Source organism: Hydra viridissima, unplaced genomic scaffold (assembly GCF_058129835.1).
Source record: "Hydra viridissima isolate aposymbiotic clone 2 unplaced genomic scaffold, HvirCarnegie_v1 scaffold_7, whole genome shotgun sequence".
NCBI classification, from domain to species: domain Eukaryota; kingdom Metazoa; phylum Cnidaria; class Hydrozoa; order Anthoathecata; family Hydridae; genus Hydra; species Hydra viridissima.
The window spans coordinates 14,705,323-14,727,218 of record NW_028324306.1 but is presented as its reverse complement, the minus strand read 5'-3'; the positions used below and the strand labels follow the sequence as shown (position 1 = coordinate 14,727,218).

General features: G+C 31.4%; 1 protein-coding gene and 1 pseudogene across 1 annotated transcript; both read right to left on the bottom strand.

Moving 5' to 3' along the window:
• Positions 1–11,581: 11,581 nt before the first annotated feature.
• LOC149886293 (uncharacterized) lies at positions 11,582–12,639 on the bottom strand (annotated as a pseudogene).
• A 3,840-nt stretch (positions 12,640–16,479) lies between these two features.
• Positions 16,480–21,016, bottom strand: LOC149886292 (uncharacterized). The gene is made up of 2 exons (XM_090091944.1): positions 20,791–21,016; positions 16,480–18,032 (listed from the first exon to the last, which is right to left on the bottom strand). The coding sequence occupies exon 2, from the start codon at positions 17,977–17,979 to the stop codon at positions 17,542–17,544; it is 438 nt and encodes a 145-aa protein (XP_089948070.1). The 5' UTR covers positions 17,980–18,032; positions 20,791–21,016; the 3' UTR covers positions 16,480–17,541.
• Positions 21,017–21,896: the final 880 nt, after the last annotated feature.

The window sequence follows — 21,896 nt, the reverse complement described above, 5'->3', positions numbered from 1 at the left end:
TAAACAAAAAACTTATGTTTTATGCGTTTGTTTTCTTAATGGTTACTCAATGATTCATTGTCACGTTTAGGAACAGCTTCTTGTTATCGTAACAACATTTATTGATCTGACTCGTTGGAGAATTAGAACACTGATAATTAAATTTGTTAATTGGATATCACCACGAGACCAATTCAAGATTACCTGTTAATCTTAGCTGTAGAATCAAATTTGAGCTTATTTGAAGATTATGCGACTAAAACATCAAGAAGATATGTTCAATAAAATGACAAACCATTAAAAGATTGGTGCTTAGTAATTCATTAAATATTTGTTAGAACGGAAAATCTTGTCTGATCTTTTGTCAATTACATGGATTTTACCAAAGTTGGCATAAAAGTGTTGTAAGTAAAGAGCCATCCATTTACCGGAAGTTTAGTTCATAAAAAGCCACTTGAGCTAATAATAGCCCAAAGCTTAAGCATTTAATACGTAAATAATTAAAACAACTTTCGACACTTTCAAAGATAATTCACAATGATGTCAACAACATTTATTCATTACTCATTACATCAAGAAAAGCTATGACACAAACAGGATACAAATACTTTGAAGTTAACTTACAAAAACACTATTTATGGCCTTGCTGCTCTATAAGTTTCTTTAATCTTAAGTTAAAATCAATTACTTTAAAGAAGCGCGTTCAACTTTTCCGTTGTCTGTTGCTATGGTTTTTCTACTGTCTGTTACTATAGCTTTTTTCACTGTCTTGCAAATTAAAATTTACTAGCAAGTTACTTTTAGACCCCGCCTAAAACAAAGTTTATGCGTTTGCTTTAGATATGCGTTTGTTTTAGATATGCGTTTGTTTTAGATCGAAAGAAGGAGCGACTAATCGCACGGAGCATTTCTAAAATCTTTCTTGCGACACAGGATTGGGAAGCGAACAATCTTGCGTATAAAAATTAAAACGCTGTCACTTCTTTCGTAATAAGTTCGGAAAAATCTGTGAGAACAACTTCATTTTGCCAAATACATAATAAGTGGCTATGTCTGTTATGAATATCACGTTCTATTATAAATATCTATTATAAATTTTCATTAAAAATGACCACTAGTAAATATCTATTTAGTATTTTTCGCATTTAATTTTAGTCTTATCAAGAAATTTTGATCGGTCGGGTTTCGCTTATAAAGTATTCACCACACATTTTTCTATTTTACGTTCAAAAAAAAAAAAAAAAAACAAAACAAAAACAAACTAAATGTAAGTAAGTATAAATAAATTGCTCTCATTTTTACCGAGGTCTTCACCTTCTACACCAACTTTTAAAAAGCCAGTGTAGAAAATAGCAAGATGCTACTGGGTGCTGTTAATAGGGATGAAACAAAAACATTTTTTATCATTGCTTTTATGAAAACTCGGAGTATTTCAAATTACTCTTTACATTTCAATTGATGGCTGGTTTTGTTATACGTATATAAGATTATCCGGTTCTCTATTTCAAACTTTAGGAGAGTAGCAGAATTTACCAAATCAAAATGATAATAGCTGTTGTGGTATTAGCAATAGTCTGCTTTTTCAGATCGATAGAACAGTTGATAAGAAGAAATTTACGTTAAAATTATTTTTGTAACTTGGACATGCCAATCCTATAATTATGCGTGGTTGTGGTGACAAATTACCATAAATGTGCCATATATAGCACATATATGATGATCATTAAAAAACCAAGTTATCTATTTTTAACCGATCAAAATGGTATAAATAGGGTAAAATCATTATTTTTTTATACGTTGATTAAAAAGTAACATATGCGGTGTTGATCTTCAAAATATAATATAATACGCAATCGGTTTTAATCTTGATCACCTTCGGATCAACAGCCTTCACATAAAAAGAATATTATTCACATAAAAAGAATACTATTCTGTTTTCGAATTTATGCCGCGTGAAAGTAACGCTGTTTTTTTGTTTGTTGTGTGGTTACAAGTTGCTAAGTAACTGGTGTATTTCCGCTAAGTAACTGGTGTATTTTTTTGTTTACAAAATTTTATTTAATTGCGTTGGCTGTTAACGAAAAACTTTATTCAATTATATTACTTGTCCATCAGTTCATCACTATTTTAAAAAAGAGATAAATTAAAAAAAACGATTGCAACGTATGCATCGGCTTTACTGGACCAGCAGTAAAAGTGCGTAAATCTGCGTAAGATGCGTAAAAGTGCGTAATACGCAAACTTATCGCTATTATAACTATTTATTGCTTTTCGTGCTTCTTACTGAAATATTAAAAACTGATTTTTTAATTGTTATTTGTATTTCTATTAATGAATTTTTCATTTACAATTTTAAACAAGTTATTGATAAAAAGTTAATCATCAGATAATTGATTATATCTATAATAATAGATTATTTGCTTTTTTGCTAGTAATACTACTACTTTGTCTTTGTCGAAGTGTCAATGGAATTAACAGAAAGACTTTGAGCTAGAGTCCCTTGACTCTTGAGTGTTTAGCTGTAACTGTTGCTATACTCTTTAGGTTCAGGGCCAGTTTGAGTTTCTGGTATTTGACCCCTTTTTAAAGTTTCAGTTTGACTTTGTGTTTGAGTCTTTGGTAACATAATGTAATGTAAGGGACACGAAGAATTCATCTTTTCTTGCAGTCCATGCATCTGTTGTGAAAGTTGCAATTTTGTAATGCAGAATTTCTCTCTCAAGTTGCTTTTTTAGATCACGTCTTCGACTGCGATAAATGATTGGCAGCTTGTATTTAGATAAGAACGTTGGACTTTTTAATTCTTCAGGGTTTTGAAACCGGCAGTTTTAATAACATGAAAAGGAAGGTTAGAGAGGACTTGTGCCAGAGTTAGGATTTTATCACTTTCTAACGCTCTTTGTGGAGGCTACTTTATAATTTCAGTCAATCTATGTTTGGCGACTTGATGATGCACTTTAAGGGAGACTATCGAGCCTTTTCTTTTTATTAATGAGCCCAAAATTTCCTTATATGATGGTGGACTTATCAGCCTCTGCTTGAGAATCCCTCTTTTTTGAAATTTCTTTTATTTACATCGTTATCAGCTTTTTGCACGAGGCAAAAAGATAACGGGTCGTAGGATCTGAAAGAAAATAGTAGAATTATAAATGTTAAAAAGGATGCAAACTACAATGTTTCAAAAGTAGATATATATACTCTAAATATATAATTTTTTCCATTAAAAAAAGTCGCATTTTACTTAGAAATTTCGGTTTTTGCGCAGAAATTCCGGTTTAACCGCATTTACGCAAAATTACTCGGATTTGAAATATACTACGTCATTCTAAAAAGAGTAAAACGCTTACCTTAAGTGAATTTAACTCCACTGATGTTACCTTAAGACATCTTATTTACTTTTTTGCTCATATTGCACTTAAAAAATCGTGATTTCCTGTTAGAGCCAGAAACGTTATCTTCTTCTCTGTCAAGCTTGACAAAGTTATTCCTGAGAGGCATAGTTTCTTGAAGATGGTATGGTTTGGTACTGGTTTTGGTATACTAATCAGATCTCTGAAGTTAAGAACTTTGTAGCTGGTGGTCAAAAATATTAAGGGGTAATTTAATTTTAGGAGATAATTATTTAACAATTATCTGACTTGTTAAAAAAAAAAAAGTTATTTTTTACGTTATTTTACCCATAATTATCGCTTTTACTAACTTTTATTATAAATTGCCAAAATTTATTTAAATAATATTTACCGTTTTTTCCCAATTTTTACTGTTTTTACACAATGTTACCGTTTTTAAGCATTTTTTACGCAATTATTATCATCTTTCTTCAGTAGTACGCCAAAAATGCGTATTGCGCATTGCGAATATGTATTATGCATTGCGAATGCGTAACGCAATGCGTTTTAAGCTTTCTACCACAATTTTTTTAAACCGCTGATGTGGTAACGCCGATTCTTAATGTAACAATATTAAACCTCCAATAAGTTTATTTTATCTTTATCATTTTGATAACTTTTATTATCTAATATAAATGTAACTTTTATTATTTTTATATCTTATTTTTTTATTTATAATTATCGACTTAAGTATTTCAAGTACCAATCGTTCATTATATTTAAGAGTCACTTTTAGTCCTGAAGTATTTAGCACGTTAGTTTTTTTGTTTGTAGTATGTTTTAGTTTAGTTTAAACGGTTTTTTTTCGTTTCGTTTCGTTAAAAGGTTTTGAAAGGACTCAAAGGACTTTGAAGGATTTTGAAGAGTTAACAATTTTTTGTTGTTGTTGTGTTAAATCTTAATGTGGTTTTCAACATTTTTGTTAAAAGAAGCAGATTATTGAATTGAAGATTTTAGGATTTCTTTCCCGCGTAAACCCGCGCTACTTCTTTGCATTTACTTGAAATTTATAAGTTTACACCTTTGTAAAATTTGTTAAAAAAATTGTCAAATATTTACAACTTTTGTAAAACCAATAAAAAAAAATTGTCATCAATTTCTTTTATATAAATCTGTCGACTTATCAGTTACAAAACATTGAAATTCCTCAAACTTTACTCACTTCTTTTTCGTGCAAATTCTAAAATTATCTCGGACCAATTAAAAGATTTAAATCCGTGACCGAAAATAAGATTTTTTATTGAAGTTATTAATGTTACACATTAAATTGGCAAAGATTGGATTATCGATTATAATAATAGAAAGAGAACTTGCCAAATGCAAGCGCCAGTTTGATAATAGGGTATCGGTGACAGCAGCAATATCGTAATTACTCAAACTCAAAAGTACACAATTTAATTTTTTTACAACTTAAAATATTATAAGCGATTTTTTTAAACAACGCGTGATTAGGAAATGAATTACGCTGGTTAGGAGAAAAGACTTTTTTTAAAAATCTTTACTTAAATTATTATAGTTTGATTCTTCATACAGAAAATGCAAAAGCCATTATTCATTTTGAGAAAACTTGCTTCTCAAATATAATTTATGTATATATATATATATATATATATATATATATATATATATATATATATATATATATATATATATATATATATATATATATATATATATACACATATACATAAATTATATTTGAGAAGCAAATTTTCTCAAAAATGAATAATGGCTTTTGTTTTTTTTTAGTTGTTTGCTGAACGACCATAATTGTCATTAATAATTTGTAATAATGTTTAGAAAAATATATTGGAACAGCAACACATGTATATTTATATAATCTAGAACATTAATGACGATGTTTTTTTAAACTTATTTATAAAGCATCAAATAATCAACACAATTAAAGCAGGTCCAAAAATACTGTGAACAAGTTCTGTATCAACAATTATCAAAAGGTATCAACAAACTAGATGAACTCATTCTGCAATTATTCCGGTAAATTTATGAAAACAAAAGGTAATATTAAGCTGTTTCATTAAGATTTCATTGGCTTCATTAAGCCAATGCAGTTTAATTTAAATTTCCCATTCAAAGGAAAATAACTTCAAGGAAAATGGAAAAAAATGTAAAGGGCAAATAAGCGCAAATCATCTTTTAAATCAAACTGAGCTTTAGGTTTTACATTTTTTCCTTCAGACATATTTGTTTATTTTGAGCCTGGTATCGGAAAAATAAATCTATGAGATTTGGAGTTGCTAGAATACGGAGAAGAAAAAACGCTATAATACGGAGAGAGTCTATTTTATACGCTAGAATACAGAGATAGAATACGGAAATACGCTAGAATACGGAGAGAGTCTATTGATCTTTTCAAGATTGGCTTTTATGTAATCTATCCGAGTAAATATCAGGCTGAAAAATTTGCTATGAAGAGTTTGTATCCAGATTATTATGTTCCAGTAATATGTAAACCATAGCTCATCAAATCAAAAGACTTAAATGACTTAGTAAGAGATCTGAGTCTGCCCAGGACACAAATTTTTAAAACTTTATATAAATGTAAATAAGTTCTGTAAGGCTATAGAATTTCTAAAAGTTTCTAAAGAATTTTTTGTCCCATTATATTTTTTGATGCCCATAATTAATGTGAGGGCGGAAATTTTATAAATATATTTGTGTGAGTAAGATGATGGTAAAGTATTAGGAAGGTATGGGTCTATATCAATTACCCTCTTTTTAGCTCTTTTAGCTTTAAACAAATATCTTTCTTCTTTCTTTTTTTTTTTATTAAAAACGGCGAAACTTCTGCTTAAATTTCTTCAGTCAATTTTTCTTCTGACTTCTATTTATTTCTTTACTACTTCTGTTTCATAAACAATTTCAAATTCTTCAATGATAAAAACTCTCTTTCTCTAAAAATTCTTCTTAAAAATCTTTCTTAAAAACTCTGACTTCATATCTTCATTTATGTAAGAAGAGGTCCTTTTCCTCGTTTTTTTTCGTTCATTCAATAACAAGCCCTTCTCACTCTTTTTTGTTTATTCAGAAGTCCTTGTGCTCCTTCATTTCATGAAAAGTCCCCTCCGTAACTCTTTTTTTTAAGCTTTCATAGTTCTCCATTATCATTTGTTTCGTTGCTATATCTACTTATCATTAATTTACTTCACTGGTAAGTAAGTCTCTGCGTATGTCTTTTTTAATCGTTGTTTTTAATTTTTTTCTTCATTACGTTTTATCGTGTTATCGTTTATTTATATGACAGGGTGAATAAGTTTCTGTATGTACTTCATTTCGCTAATTTTAACTTTTCTTCCTCCTCACAATAATAAGGAATACTAGTTTTCCAGTTAAAAGTAGTGAAACTTAAATGAGAGAAATGTTTTAAGTGTTGAGAATTTCAACAGTGGCGGCGCCCGGGGGACGCTAGGAGGAGTTATAGCTCCCCCTGGAAAAATAATAGCACCCCCTGGTAAATTTTTAGATTTTTTCTACAACTAATTTAATGTTTTAAATATGCAGTTGCGACACTTTCCTCAAAAGACAAAAAAAATATATTAAAAAATCAGTTATTGTATTAAATTTTCAGTAAAAAAAAAAATAATAATTAGGAGGACATAGATTCCATCTTTACCCAGTATTTACCACTTTAGGCTTAAATAACTGGCGGAAAGCAGCAGCGTAATTGAATAACCATCATAAAAACACCGGACAAAAGTTTGAAGCTTTAACAAACGAGTGGATCAAAACTGCCTAAAATACTCGATAAAGGACATTCTGCGTTGGTTCAGGAGAATCGGAGGTACATGATGGTTGTTGTAGAAAGATTGTGCTACACAGCTTGTTTGGGAATTGATCAGTGTAGTCACAGTATGAAAAAGGATTCAGCCAACAAGGTTAATTTTCGTGAGATGCTTGATTTGATTGGAAAACTTAATCCCACTGTCCAAAAAACTGACCATAAATCCATTTCCGAGCCGTAACCGACCACTCGGTCACAAGAGCATGTTGATTTTTTGGGGTCTATCTTCAGCTTCGATATTTTCCTTGTCTGTTTCTAATACCTCTTTAATTTGATCTCCTTGACTTTTAGCGTTCTCTTGAGAAGTATTAGTATTCATCTCCATTTCCACGTCAGGGATGATGCAGGACTGAGTATCACTTCGAGGTCTAATGTTTTTCACACGACGCCGAATGTTGTTCACTTCTACGATTTGGTTCTACCCATTGCGAGTTATTGTAGCTGGTTCCCACTTTATTTGGCACCTCACTTTTGGTGATTTCAGCCAAACTTTATCTGCAATTCGAAGTCTCTAGTTCCACACCAATGAGATAGCTGTATATTTTCTCCATTGGGCTAGCACCATTTTTGTCGGCTGAGACATTGTACCAATAGCGCTTTCGGTATCGACATTTTCGATCGCTCTGCTATTCTCTTGATCGTACGGGGGTTTCTTTCCACAATTCCACTTCCTTCAGGATAATAAGCGGCTCTAAATCTAATTTGAACTCCCCAACTATGAAAGAAACCACTTATCTCTTTAACTTTAAATGTTGGCTTGTTGTCAGTCAATATCTTAGACGGTGCTCCACAATCACAAAAAATAAGAAGTAGTATTTAGAGTATTCGAATTATGAGAAAACTTCCGTATGAGCCTGATAATTGTCGCCACAACGCATATTTTGAAAGTCCGCAATCAATTAGACTCAAAAACTTATCAGTGCCATAATGCGTGATATCAATGGCCAATCTCTACCAATTTCCTTCAACATCCACCTTCCCTTTTACCCACCGTATAGGCGCCAGATCTATTAACTGACATGGTTCGCAGTTTTTTTCTACGTTTTGAACATCGTTTTCAGTAGCAGTAGGATGTGTTTTACGAAAAAGTTGAATGTTTAATTCACTCTAAAGTGTCCAGCACTTTGATGTATATCGAAATGGATTCAGTCTTCGCAACTGCGAATACCATTCAACTATTCCAACACCCTGCCACAGTTAGTTTGCTGCGAACTCTTGTTATTGCGTCAGCCAAATTATCTTTAGAAGGAATGAGTTTTACCTCAACGCTAACATTGTATTCTTCATTTAGTTGTTACAACACGCTCAGTCTTCTTTGAAGTAACATTTCACCCGTCGCTTTTGATCTTAACCTTGATTTTCCTGTATGGACGTCAGAAATCCAGTGGAATACTATCACGGAATCAGTAAAAACAGTCACTTTCTTCAGCCTCCATATCAGAACCATATTCATTTCTCGAATCACAGCGTCTAATTATGCCATGTTTATATGAACATCAGACGTTTCTTTTCGCAGTCATGTTGCATCCTCCACATTAGTTTCCTTAACTTGAATAAGAGCACCAATCACTAAAGAACTAGCATCAACCACACTTTTTCCTCATCACCACGCACAGCCCAATCATTACAAGCAGGCTCGCAACGTTCTACCTCAGCATAGACTTCTTGAAGTACACACTTCATGTTCTTATCACGAACTTCATTGTCCAAACTTTTCATCAGACCGACAACTTTCCTCTTTAAGAGATTACAACACAGCTACCACAAAACGTTCCAGCACGTTCAACGAACGTTAGAAACGTTTGGGCACGAAAAAAGTTCTGGATGCATATTCACTAAACTTTTTTTTAGCTTAAGTTATTAGCACAAGTTTGACATAAGTTCAAAACTGTAAAAGTTGTATTCACCAAACTTGAGCAGTTGTGTTTTAAAAAAACTTTCGTAAGTTTTTGCTTAAGTTCAGTTCTAAACTATTGGTATTCACCAAACTGAAATGGGTCCTCCAAACTTTTCAGAATTTTGCTCAGCTCAATTTACGCAAGAAAAATAACGTTTGCTATGAGCTACCTTAACTTTGGCGTAACTTTAAAGTCGCTAAAAAATGAGAATGGCATTGCATTATTATGATGCATATGTAGTTTTATTGTCAGATTGATATATTGTTGTAGTTTCGCATAAAAAAGGTCTTTTATAGTTGTGCGTAAACGCCAATATATCTTTGTAAAATTCAACACAATTTATATATAAATTAATTCCCTTGGCATTCACACATATCTTTTCACACATACAATTATTTACAAGTTATAATGACATATCTTTTACGCACATAACTATTCACAAGTAACGCTATAATGACATATCTTTTACGCACACAATTATTCACAAGTAAGGCTATAAATACACTCCCCCTTGGTCATAACGACCACTTCATCTCATGGACTATATCGCTCAGGTGTCATCCTTTTTCGGGTGCTTCTTTGCAACATTGGCGTCTGGTTTGTCTCGTCTTCTGGCAACACAACGCACAGTTCTTCATCATCTTCTAGATCCTCATTCGACTTGTTATCAACTCTGACGGGTCTTAGATCGCGTATGTGTTGGCATACTTTGTCCACTTCTACCGTTTGCTCCGAAATGATTCCTGTAATTCTTCTAATCTTATATTGAGAGTCACATCGGTTGTCCGGGAGCTTTACCCATACTTCATCGCCAAGTTTAAACTTGTTGGTGATCTTCTCATAAGGTTCATATGCGTTTTTATCGTCGTCAATTCCTCTAACTCTAATTTCGTATTGGTATAATTTATTTGCGAGTGCTGTAGATGACTTACAATAGTCTTTTGGGCTGACGTTACACCAATAAACTGCCTCGGGTATGCTGCACGGAACTCTCTTCGCCGTTCTTTTTACAGTTCGATGGCATCGTTCCGCAATTCCATTCCCTGAAGGAACGTAAGCGCACCTGAAGCGAAGTTTAACGTTCCATTTGTTCATAAATTGTGAAAATAATGTGCTTCGAAATGCTGTATCATTATCCGTCAGAATTTCGTTTGCACCGCCTCGTTCAAGAAAGATTGGGTTTAATTTCTGAATGACACATGCACTATTTTGGTCTTTAAGATGGCGCCATATTGCATATCGTGAAGGCCCACAGTCAATCAGGGTAAGAAAATATTGCCCCTTATAATAAGTTATATCCATACCAAGCCGTTGCCACGTCCCTTTTACTTCGATCTTCCCTTTCGGCCACTTTATCGGACTTGGATCAATTGATTGGCAGGCTACACATTTTTCAACCACTTGTCTGACTTCTTCCCTGCTTACTGATGGGTCAATTCTACGAACAAAATACAATGATCTCTTCACATCATAATGTCCTTTGGACTTATAAACATGGTTTATTTATTTGGGAGATAGAGAAGCACTAATCGTTCCACCTGCAGCAAGTTTAGTGGGCTTATCGATCATTTTCAACCAACTTCCAGGCACTCGTGTAAGTATATTGGCTAAGTTAGACTCCGAGGGTACTAGTTTGATATCCACTCTGAGTTTGTATTCGTCCACAATATTCGTAATGGTCTTAAGCCGTCTTCTAATCAGCATTTCGTTTGAAGCCTTTGTCTTCAATCTGGATTTTCCAGTCAGTGCATCGGTGACCCAATATAATACTGCTTTCGAATCAGTGCAAATATGCAAGACGTTCATTTTCCAATTGAGACCCATGTTTAGTCCCTTGATTACTACATCGAGTTCCGACATGTTTATATGTGTTGTATCATCTTTTCTTAACCAACAAGCGTCTTCGATTATATTGCCATCAACTTCGATACTCACACCTAGCGCTAGTGAACTAGCATCCACCCACACTGTTGCCCCGTTGCCATAAACATTCCAAACTCCTTTGGCAGGATCGTCGTTACGTGTTCTTTTTACCATATCGTTCACCATTTTTTCAACAAAATCACATTGTATCTTCTCATCCCATATTTTCGTTAGGGCGTTTGCCGTCCTTTTAACAAATGACGAAGCTACACGCAACCAACCACAAATTGGAAGAATCCCTGTCATTTTTCCAATAAAGAGAAGATTTTTCGCTTCGTCAGTGAACTTGGAACTTCACCAAAATCTTTGTCTCTCTTCCAAAATAACTTCTTACTTTAAATTCCAACTTGTAACCCTCGAACTCTCGCTCCTTCGGACACACGAACCACCGGCTTACAATGTAGTCCATACATATCCAAATGATCAAGTACACTGCGAACTGATACGATGTCTTCATTTACAAGAATATCATCAATGTATGATGATGTTTCCTTCCAGATCTTTTCATATTTTAACATGACTTAGTTAAAGAAATTTACTTTTCTACTCTTTTCAGATGCAAAAGCCTTCAAAAACTCAGTAAAATCTAATTATTTAGCCATATCACTTTCTATAGAAATTAAAGAAAGGCCTGTCAAACGATTTGGTGGCATAGGAAATCTTAAGTAATCTTTAATTAATTTCAGTTTTGAAAAAATAAGCTCTCTAGATGCAACTGATACTGGCTGTGTTAACAGAATTTGTAAAGCAATAAAAACATTTGGATTGAAATTTTTGTTTCTTAAAATAAACTCTATTACTTTAAATGGTAACGTTTTTGGTTCAATTAATTCAGACAATGCAAGCAATTCATCTAATAGTACCATGCCATCAATATCTGCAGAAGTATTGTGCTTAATATTTTTTGAAGTTTTAAACATTTTCCTATAAGACTTTCCTTTGAAAAATATTTTTTAATATTTGCAATATCGTACAGGAATTGAAAAGCACTACAGCGTTCATTTATAGTACAATCAAAATGCAATTAAAACATTCTATTTTAAATCTATCTTTTGGATTTATAATGGGAGCATCTCGAGTTTCATAAGAAAGCATTTGTTTTTTAAACCTTGGTCTAATAGAAACTTCAAATGAAAATGATGGCTCCAAATCTAATTCAGCAGCAATTAATTCTGCATCAGAAATAACTTTTTCAAAAGCTTCATCTGAGCGATATAACTTTAAGAAGTTAACAGTTTTGTTCAAAGTTTGTTTGGCTTCAGAAATGTCAATTTCAATATTCTGAATAACTTTGCTTGCTAATTTTACCCGATTCAAAGTATTGAACCATATCACAGCAACAAAATTTAAAGTTTTTCATCTTTTGAGCTAATACCTCTGCTTCATGACGTGAAGATGGATCATAAGAAATGTCCTGGCTGATTTCAAAATAAGCATCAAAGATTTCTCCAGCACAGTATCGAAAAGGATGCACAGCTTCAATCCTGCTTTCCCATCTTGTTGCACTCAAAGGCTTTGGAAAGATTTTTTTTTCCAAGATGATTTTTCAAAACTGTCCATCTACGAGATGATCCACTTAGAAAGTTATAAATGGCTTGCACCATTCCAAAATAAGCCATAGCCTCTCTAGATGATTTTGCAGCATCATTAACGACCAAGTTTAATGAATGAACATGACATGGTACAAAGAAGGATCTGCTGTTCTTTTCCATTATTCTTTTCTACACTCCTAACTGATGTCCTCTCATTTTCGCACCGCTGTCGTAGCCCTGTCCACGCATATCTTTAATTGGAATCCCAGTTTGAGTTAACATTTGTAGAATAACATCTGTGAGTGCTGCACCAGTTTTCTGCTCTACAGGTGCGAAATCGATGAAATGTTCACAGACTTTAACTTCAGCATTTTCCATCTGAACAAAACGTAGCACAATTGACATTTGTTACAGTTCACTAGAATGAAAAAACATCTTGGCTATAATCCACTAGAATGGAAAAATATTTTGCCATTTTTAGTTTTGACAAAATTTCTTCACGAATTCGTTTTGCAATTATTTGAATGAGTTCGTTTTGTATATTTTTCCCCAAGTAACGGGTGTTAATCTCCTCATTCTTTATTCAGTGAACATGATCTGCCATAACTTCATCAAACTCTGCTAGCAGTTCAACAAGTTTCAGGAAGTTTCAATTACTTTTCTCATGTAAAACATCAGAATTTCCATGAAAGACATTGTTTTCCTAAAAATGTCACTATTGTAAATAATCTTTGCAGAACTAACTGCCCACACTGTATCTCTGCACTAAGAAGTCGTTGTTGTGATGCATCAACTGTTTTGTTGGTATCTAGTCGGTTTGCTAATTCCATCCATTTGCTTAATGAACAGATGTGATTTTTAGAAATTTCATGTTCCTTCAGCTGTCTGGGAAAATTTTTCCAGTCTCCAAAACCGATTGTCTTCAAATGAATGCGCATGTCATCAAACAACTTACATGAGAAACAAAACACAACATCTTTTCTTACAGAGTATATAAGCCAGGATCTTTTAAAAACTTCACCATTCTTAAGTACTTTTTGCGTGCATGAAGGATTAAATCTTCTGCTGTTGGCATTGATAAGAAATAGAAAAGATGGATTAGGTGCTGATGGACCATTTTAAACAAGAGTAACTCGAAGATCATCTGGAATTCGATCAGGCCAATTGGCAGGATCTGTCAGGTCTGTAGTTGGTAAAGTTTGAAAACTCTGTTCTTCTTCTGGCAATGCAATTTGCAAATTCGTAGATAAATTTGCTTCATTTCCCAATTTAGATTTTTCACCTTTCAGCTCATTTTTCACTTCCACGTTTGAACTTGTTGTTGCATTTTAATTTCATGAATTTCATCGCAAACATATCACAAGGATCTCTCATAGTTGTTGTTGGCTTGCTTTTGGTGTTATTAAAAAAATTGCTTAAAGATTCAGACACTTGTTCATCCTCTTCTCTTCGTTTTTCTTTTTGCTTTCTGTAGAAATCACCAGACTTCTTTCTTTTATGTCCTACCATTTTTATCTATGGATGTCAGAAAAAAGTTAATACTCAAAATATTTCCACACTTATAGCAATACTCTTACCTTCAGAATTGGCTGTGATTTTTTTTATTCACTGTACCTTACACTCTTACTGCCTTCTTCTTTTAAAACTGGTTAAGAATATTAAAAAAAAAAATACAAATGCTGAAAAAATCAACAAATATGTAAACATTGAAGACTGACCTCAAAAAAATGATTTAGCAAATTTAACATTTTAAAAATAATATAAAATTTTTTATATAATCAAAACTCAAAATGCCGCCCTAGGAAAGTGTCGCCCGAGGCAGCTGCCTCTCTTGACTGTGCCTAGAACCGGCACTGATCTCAATCTTGGTTCCGTGGCCCAGTTAGCTTTTAGTTTTTTCGCAAACAAACAAATCAATTAATCGCAATAATCTTTTCTCCTAACAAAAAACTCCCTTTTAAAAATTTTCTCTTCTAATTCTACCGTATACTTTTCCTAAAATATGCTTCAAAAACCGTCATAAATAACCGCAAACACAAATTTACAATTTTTGGTTTTCACAAGTAAATACTATTAAAACTATTAAATCCGTAACGTCATTAAATGTTCAAGAACTTTCCGCAACGGAATTACACTTTGGTATTTTGTTGGGTGAATCAAGGACTTATTAATAGATGGACGTTCAGCGCATTGTTATAGATCAAAGGTGATCAAATATCTGTGTATTATGTAAATTCCTAATACAGATATTCCGACTTCTACCCGTCAAGTTTGTTTCAATAAACCTCCCTCAGTAAATCCATTATAAATATGCATTTACTGAAGCTGTAGTTATAAAAGACAAAAAAATTAATCAAGAATAGCTAACAAATCTGAAAAAGGTGTGTTTGAGCTATGAACTTTGTTTAATAAAAATTTAATTGTGTTTAAACTTTGACGTCTAAAACTAGGCTTTTGCACAAAGGCTATGTAAACCATACATAGCCTTTGTGCAAAAGGCTATGTATGGCAAGAATGGATAGAGTAAAGTGAAGCAATTTTTCTTTATTAAGTTGACATTGCTATATAGTTTAAAGGTTGAATAAGAGATTTTCAGTCTTTTTTTCACACACACCCCCCCCCCCCCCCAAACACACAACGTTGAAACAACGTTGAAATAACGTTGATCAACGTCAATCAACGTTATTTCAACGTTGTTTCAACGTTTTGTGCTTGCTGGGACTCTGAGATTATGCTTCCAACTTTAAGGGTTAAGTCAAAGATATCTCGAATTTTTGTCGAACTTATTTGCCTCGGTTTTTTTTTTCTAGAATTCGTGATTTTTTTTCGCGAACGACCTTGTTAAAAATTTTCTTATTTTCGATACCTAAATCGCATTTTGTCTAAAGCTATTATAGCTAAAAGCATCTTAAAGTTCATAAAAAACTATTGATTTCAGAAGTTGGAAAGAAATGTAAAGTATGTATTTTTAATGAGCATTTTTGATAAAACATTTTAAACATTCAGTCATGTAAAGCTACATTAACTTAAAATGATCTTATTATTTTTACTATTGTTGTTGTTACTAATAGTAACAACATATGATTATAAAATAATCTAATGTATTATTTAAACACTATCAAGTGCATTCACTTAATCTTGTAACCCAAGTCTTTATGAAAAATATTATCGAGGTAAAAGATATTCTTCAGTTTAGTAGGGAGTTAATTAAGTTCACGGCTTGATCTTTTTTCATTTTGTTAAAAACATAACAAGTGAAGGCTGATTCATCACCAAGATAAAAAATAGCATTCAACAATAATAGAGGAGAAAAAAGACAAAGATAAACTTTATTATTATTACGTTGTCAAACTTAAAGAAAAGTCAAGGAATATGATATCTTTATTTTAATTGAAAGTGTTTTTGATTACGATTAAACATGATGATGTCATTTAAATCTGTACACTTGCTCTATTGGTGACATTTTAAAAAACATAAGAGTTTTGAATTACATTTTTAGTTATTGGGATATTACTCTCACTTATGGAATCTTGTAATGTTTCATGGTGTAAACGCATCTTTTTTAAAGAGGAAAGCCCAACAGTCAAGTTGCAAGATCTTAGTGGTTATGACATTCCCCTTTAAAGTGAAATTAATCTCTTTGCTTTAACATTCAATTAACAAAATATATGCTTTGCATATGATCTCTTCAGTTATTGCATTAACTGAATCTTATAAGCATGCAAATGCAAGTCTTAATACAAAATTCTCCATAAACTGGTTTGAGCAAGGCTTAACTCTTAAAAACTATGTGAATTTGATGTATATAGGTCTTTCGCAACACTTTCATGTGCAATATCAATGTTTTTATCAGATTGTAAAGATGCATTATAAACATTTTCATAAATGAAAGTTTAGTCAGACAATTAAATGTACTAAAGAAAGTTGTATTTTACATAAAGTCCATTTTTTAAAAATTTTTTAATGATTCCATACTATATTCTTGTAATATTATCCTTGTATACAACTTAAAATTAGGGTAAATGAAATTACATCTGATAAAATAAAGAGTATAATATAGTTATCAGCATCCAAAATCCTAAATCCATTTTTAAAAAACTCTCTCATACCATTTAACCATGCCAACAGTTAGATTGAAAAATTATGTTGAACCTTCACACAGTATTTCCTCATTTCAACACAGATGTTGTAGTTGTTGAAAAATTTTCTTATTACATAAATGAAAAGAACAAAGTCAAGTTTGTTGTTGAACAAGATAATACCCTTTAGAAATATAAGAACTTAAAACTACTTTAGCCTAAAAAATAAATTCGAATTTATATTAGAAGGCTTAATAAGTAAATACACAACCAAAGGAATGAATATACCATTTTCATATTTTCATTTAAAATGATAATATATTCAAATATGATAAGTAAGAATTTTTTCAGCATACTTGCAATCTTAAAAATTGTTGATCTTTTCATAATTGGTTTCAATTGAGGAGAGCTAACTTCAATTTGTCCGTGCCAACTTTGTTTAAATCAAACGAAAAACGTTCTATTTTTGGCACCACCAAATAAACACAACAGTTGAACGTCTAATCCAAGGTTAAAACAATTGCCTGTGACTTCACATTTCTTAGGGTTTTCTATTTCTAAGTTTACAAGAAAAAGCAACCTATCATCTGCCAGTGACTTGTGACAGTTGTTGAGTATTTTTACGCAATCGCCATCATTCTAATCATTCAAGAAATTTTTCATTATGATCACGTCACACTTTGGTATTGTTTCCAGCACAAACATATCCCCAGCAACCATTTCTACATTTTTAACATTTCCTGACTGAGATATAACTGACGGTAAGTCAAAATTAATACACTTCAAGGTTGGCAACTCTTGAAGAATTATACTTAACAAGCTTCCGTCCATACTGCCAATATCCACGAGGCAGCTATTCTCTTTGTTTCGTGATTTTATTTCATCAGCAATTTGCTAAATAAATCCCTCAATATTTTTTGAATGATTGTTTATAGTGTGCTAAAAAACCTTTGTGTATAAAGGGTTTGTTTCGATAGCTTCCCATGTAATCCTTCCTATACAACATTCATATAGAGATTTGTCTTCAACGCAACCTGAAAGCAATTTACCTATTTTATCATAAATTTCGAGTGACGAAAGAATTGTAAAGTCAACCATTTGATCTGAATATGTCTTTTGAGCAGCAAACACAATTTGATTGTTTTCTAACTTTTCTCTGAATATTCCGAAGCACGCTAAATATCTCATCACACGTTGCAAGTAATCTTTGTTCACTTGAGCACCGCTTACTTTTGAAACAATTTCGTCTGCAGACATAAAGTTGTTATGCTGTAGAAGAATGTTGTGGATACCAAGTTCATACACAGCTTTCAAACATCCTGCTTTGTATCCTGCAAACGGGGCTTCAGCAAATTTCCAATCCAAATCACTTTTCATTTAAAACATTTAGTTATTTTGTTCTTTGTACAAAAAAATGCTGCACCAACAAACTATTGTAAAGATAAAAATAAGTAAAGAACAAGTTTAAAGACAAAGTTAAAACAATTCATCTTATGTTGAGCTAATGCAAGACAGAAAGACAAATGTATTTAACATAGGTGCTTTTGGGTCAAAATCTTTCGACCTATTTTGAATAAACTGGCAGAAAGTAATAACAAACGAATAGACAGGCAAGTTTATTTTTATAGTAAACATAGAGTGGTACAACTTCACTGCTTAATGATCGGCTTCACACAACAACACAATACATTCAGATATAAAAAACCACACCATATACAAAACCAAATGCATATACAAAAAGCAACAACAGTCATTGCTACCGAAGATATGATATAATATTCACCTAAGTCACCCTAATGGAACTACCCATCAAGCCAGCCCATAAAGTACCCGGGTGGGTCTCGGCCGGGTACTTTATGGGCTGGCTTGATGGGTAGTATAATAATAATGATAATAATAATAATAATAATAATTTTTATTATTATTATTATTATTATTATTATTATCATTATTATTATTATTATCATTATTATTATTATTATCATTATAATTATAATAATAATAATAATAATAATAATAATAATAATAATAATAATAATTATTATTATTATTATTATTATTATTATTATTATTATTATTATTATTATTATTATTATTATTATTATTATTTATTACCCTTTGGTACTCGGCACCACTTTGGGATCTTCAGAAAATGAAGTATACCTTTTCGGTCATATGGACAATGTCAGGAAGACCTTGAAAAAGCTAAATAAAATTAAAGTTAAGAACCACTGACTAGTGGTACTTTGTCCGCAATAATGAGAAATTTGAATGTCACATTTTAAAAACTTATTTCTACTAATGGTGTTTAATTTTGATATGCTTATTTGTTTTCTTAAATAAAAAATATGCTTGCAAATATTTCTTAAGAATAGGTTTTTTTAATTGACTCATATCTTTCAAATATAAAGGTAAGGTATATTGATTTTTTTTTCATTTTGGTAAGTGTTTATTTGACGCTTTAGTTACCTGTTAAAGGAAACAGGGAAACGCTTTTTTCTTTGCAGCTTCCGTTTTTCTTCAGCTTTTATCATTTTTTAATTTTTCTATCTGAAATATATGCTAAATATAATATATGCTAATAAATATGGTAAATCTAATATACGTTAGCTTTTGCAAATCTAGATTGAGAAAAGGTTAAACACAAGCTTTTGATGCATTTTTTTAAAATTCCTTTTTACGATCAGTGGTAATTTCATAAATGCTTATTTCACGCAAAAATAATATTTAAAGAAGGAAAGTATTGATTTTGAAAACTATTTGAAGCAAAGCGTTCAAATGAATTAGTTAACAATATTCATAAAGTTGTATATCATAAGGTTCAATAATCTCAAAAATCATGTCAAAGTTGTGAGGAATGATCAGTTCGAATTACCGAAAATACTTCAGAAAATTCCAAAAAGGTAAAGACAATACGAGACTTAATCCAACGAAGCGCCACAAAAGAAGTTATTTCTAATACGGCTACTGATCGAATTTTAATACAAGTTAACACTAGAAATAGGTTGCATTCAAGTCACTGTAGTTCTATTAAAATTACCAGCAAGCGAGTACAATATCATATCAAACTGCTTTAAAAAGATTCTAAAAAGAAGATAAATGGTTCAATACATTAAGATTGCTAAAAGGAAAAACTTTAGCATGACTTTTTCACGATCGAATACCGTTAACTGAATATTTCTACTATTAAGGATGTAACCACGCATTGTGCAAAAATTATTTCATGATCCTGATTCTTGCGTGTAATAGAGAAATATCAAATTGTAGGGTTTCATCAAAATCACCCTAAGGAGAAGTAGTAGCTTTACAAACCAAATATCATGAACTGGCAGGTGTATCGGTTAAACACTGTGCCACTTTCCCATCAATCGTTGTTGGATGACGAATAGTCATTTGACGTCCGTGAATTTGGACCATAGTTAATTTTAATTTTCTCTTTAGCTTCTGCCGTGTATTCAAACTTTATTGATTGGTAAAAGTTTTTTAATGCCGACTTTTTTCGATAAACATTTTCAACCTTTTCAACTAGATGATGACGGCCTTGACATAAATCTTCTTGATATATGGTCTTATATGCTTTGAAGCCTAACAAATGCGGATGTTTGACTAGTTTCTATGCCATCTAGAATGATTTTTTCCTCTGCTTCTTTTATTTCATTAAAACGAGGAAAAACTTTGACCCCCTTTTTGAGTAAGCAATTTCTTAATAACATGAACTTTTGAGCAGACATTTCATTCGAATGATAGAACTTAGTTGTATATTAAAGTGAAAGCTAAGTAAAAAATATTTTTTAACAAAAGTAATATAGCAAAAAACATAATACGTAACTTTTATAGCGTCATCCTTTTGTAAACAAACGCCCAATTTTTGCAAGCAAAACATGCAAATGCAGAAAGATGTAGGCAAAACAGTTATCAAAAGTACAGTAAACCACTAAAATTTTAATATCATCAACAGCTAATTAAGTTATGTTTTAGGAAAAATGCTGTATTATCATTATCAATATAGAACTTTTTTTAACTTTTTCAATTTCTAGTATTATTTTGTTCTTTAATGTTCATAAAAAACGTTTTTCAAGGAACAATGTAAAAGAATATTAAACACAACTATTAAATATAGCTATAAATAAAAAATAAACCATCTTAAAAATTCTTTCTCATTTTTTAACAAAAGATAGCAAAACTTACATGTTGAAATTCACACATCTTTACTCTACAATAAAGAACACATCCCGTTTCAATTTTTGGTTGTGACTTTCAGATTTTCTTATCTCAGATATTCACTATGAAATAGACAAACCCATTTTGGAAAAATGAAGAAGTCAATTTTTGAACTTTTGGCCGCGTAAAGATCAAATTGTGACATAGTGTAGCAGTACTTTGTCCACAACATTTTAAAATGAGAAATTTAAATCTAAAACATTAAAAAATATTTTTCTACTTTTACTGATTAGTTTTAATTTGTGTATTTATTTACTTCAATAAAAACCATTTTTGCTTCCATTTCTGAAACGAAAATTAAAATGATTATTTTTAAATAAGTTAGGTTTTTTTTTTAAGTAAAGGTATATTGAATATGTGTTTATTTTTGTAAGAGTTTCTTAAAGGTTTCTTTTGCTTGTTAACAGAAACAGGGAAGTGTTTTTTTCTTCGCAGCTTTCCGCTTCTCTTTAGTTTTTATCATTTTTTAGCTTTTCTATTTAAACCATAATAATGTTAGCATTAAAAAATCAAGTTTGAAAAAGGTCTTTTGAAGGAATTTTTTTCAACTTTATTTTACGATCAGTGGTTATCACCATAATGTGTGAAATAAAAAAAATATTATTTAAAGAATGATAAGTATTTGTTTTCAAAGTAAGGTAAAATAAGGTATTCAAAGTAAGAGGTACAAAATAATCAGAGCAGCAAGATTCATAAAGTTATTCATCAAAAGATTGTTTAGTAAAAGAAAAAATATTTAGCAAAAAAGTATTAAAAATCATCTTAAAGTTAAACATGGTCATGATGTCAAGTAGGATAAGTTCGGAATCGTCATGAAACTAATTCATAAAGATTTCAATAAGAAGAAAAATAAATGGTTTAAAAAAATCAAGTTTTACATATAAAGTTTCATATATATTAAGTCCTATTTCGTTAAAAGCGTAAAAAATTATTTTCAAACGTTAGGTTTTGAAAACGATTTAGAATTTTTTTCAAATAGTTAAACTATTTTCAAACAAAAAAATAATATTTATCTGGAAATAATATTTGCATTGTCTAAACCAACCGTTCAAGTTTTGCTTTCAATAAGAGTT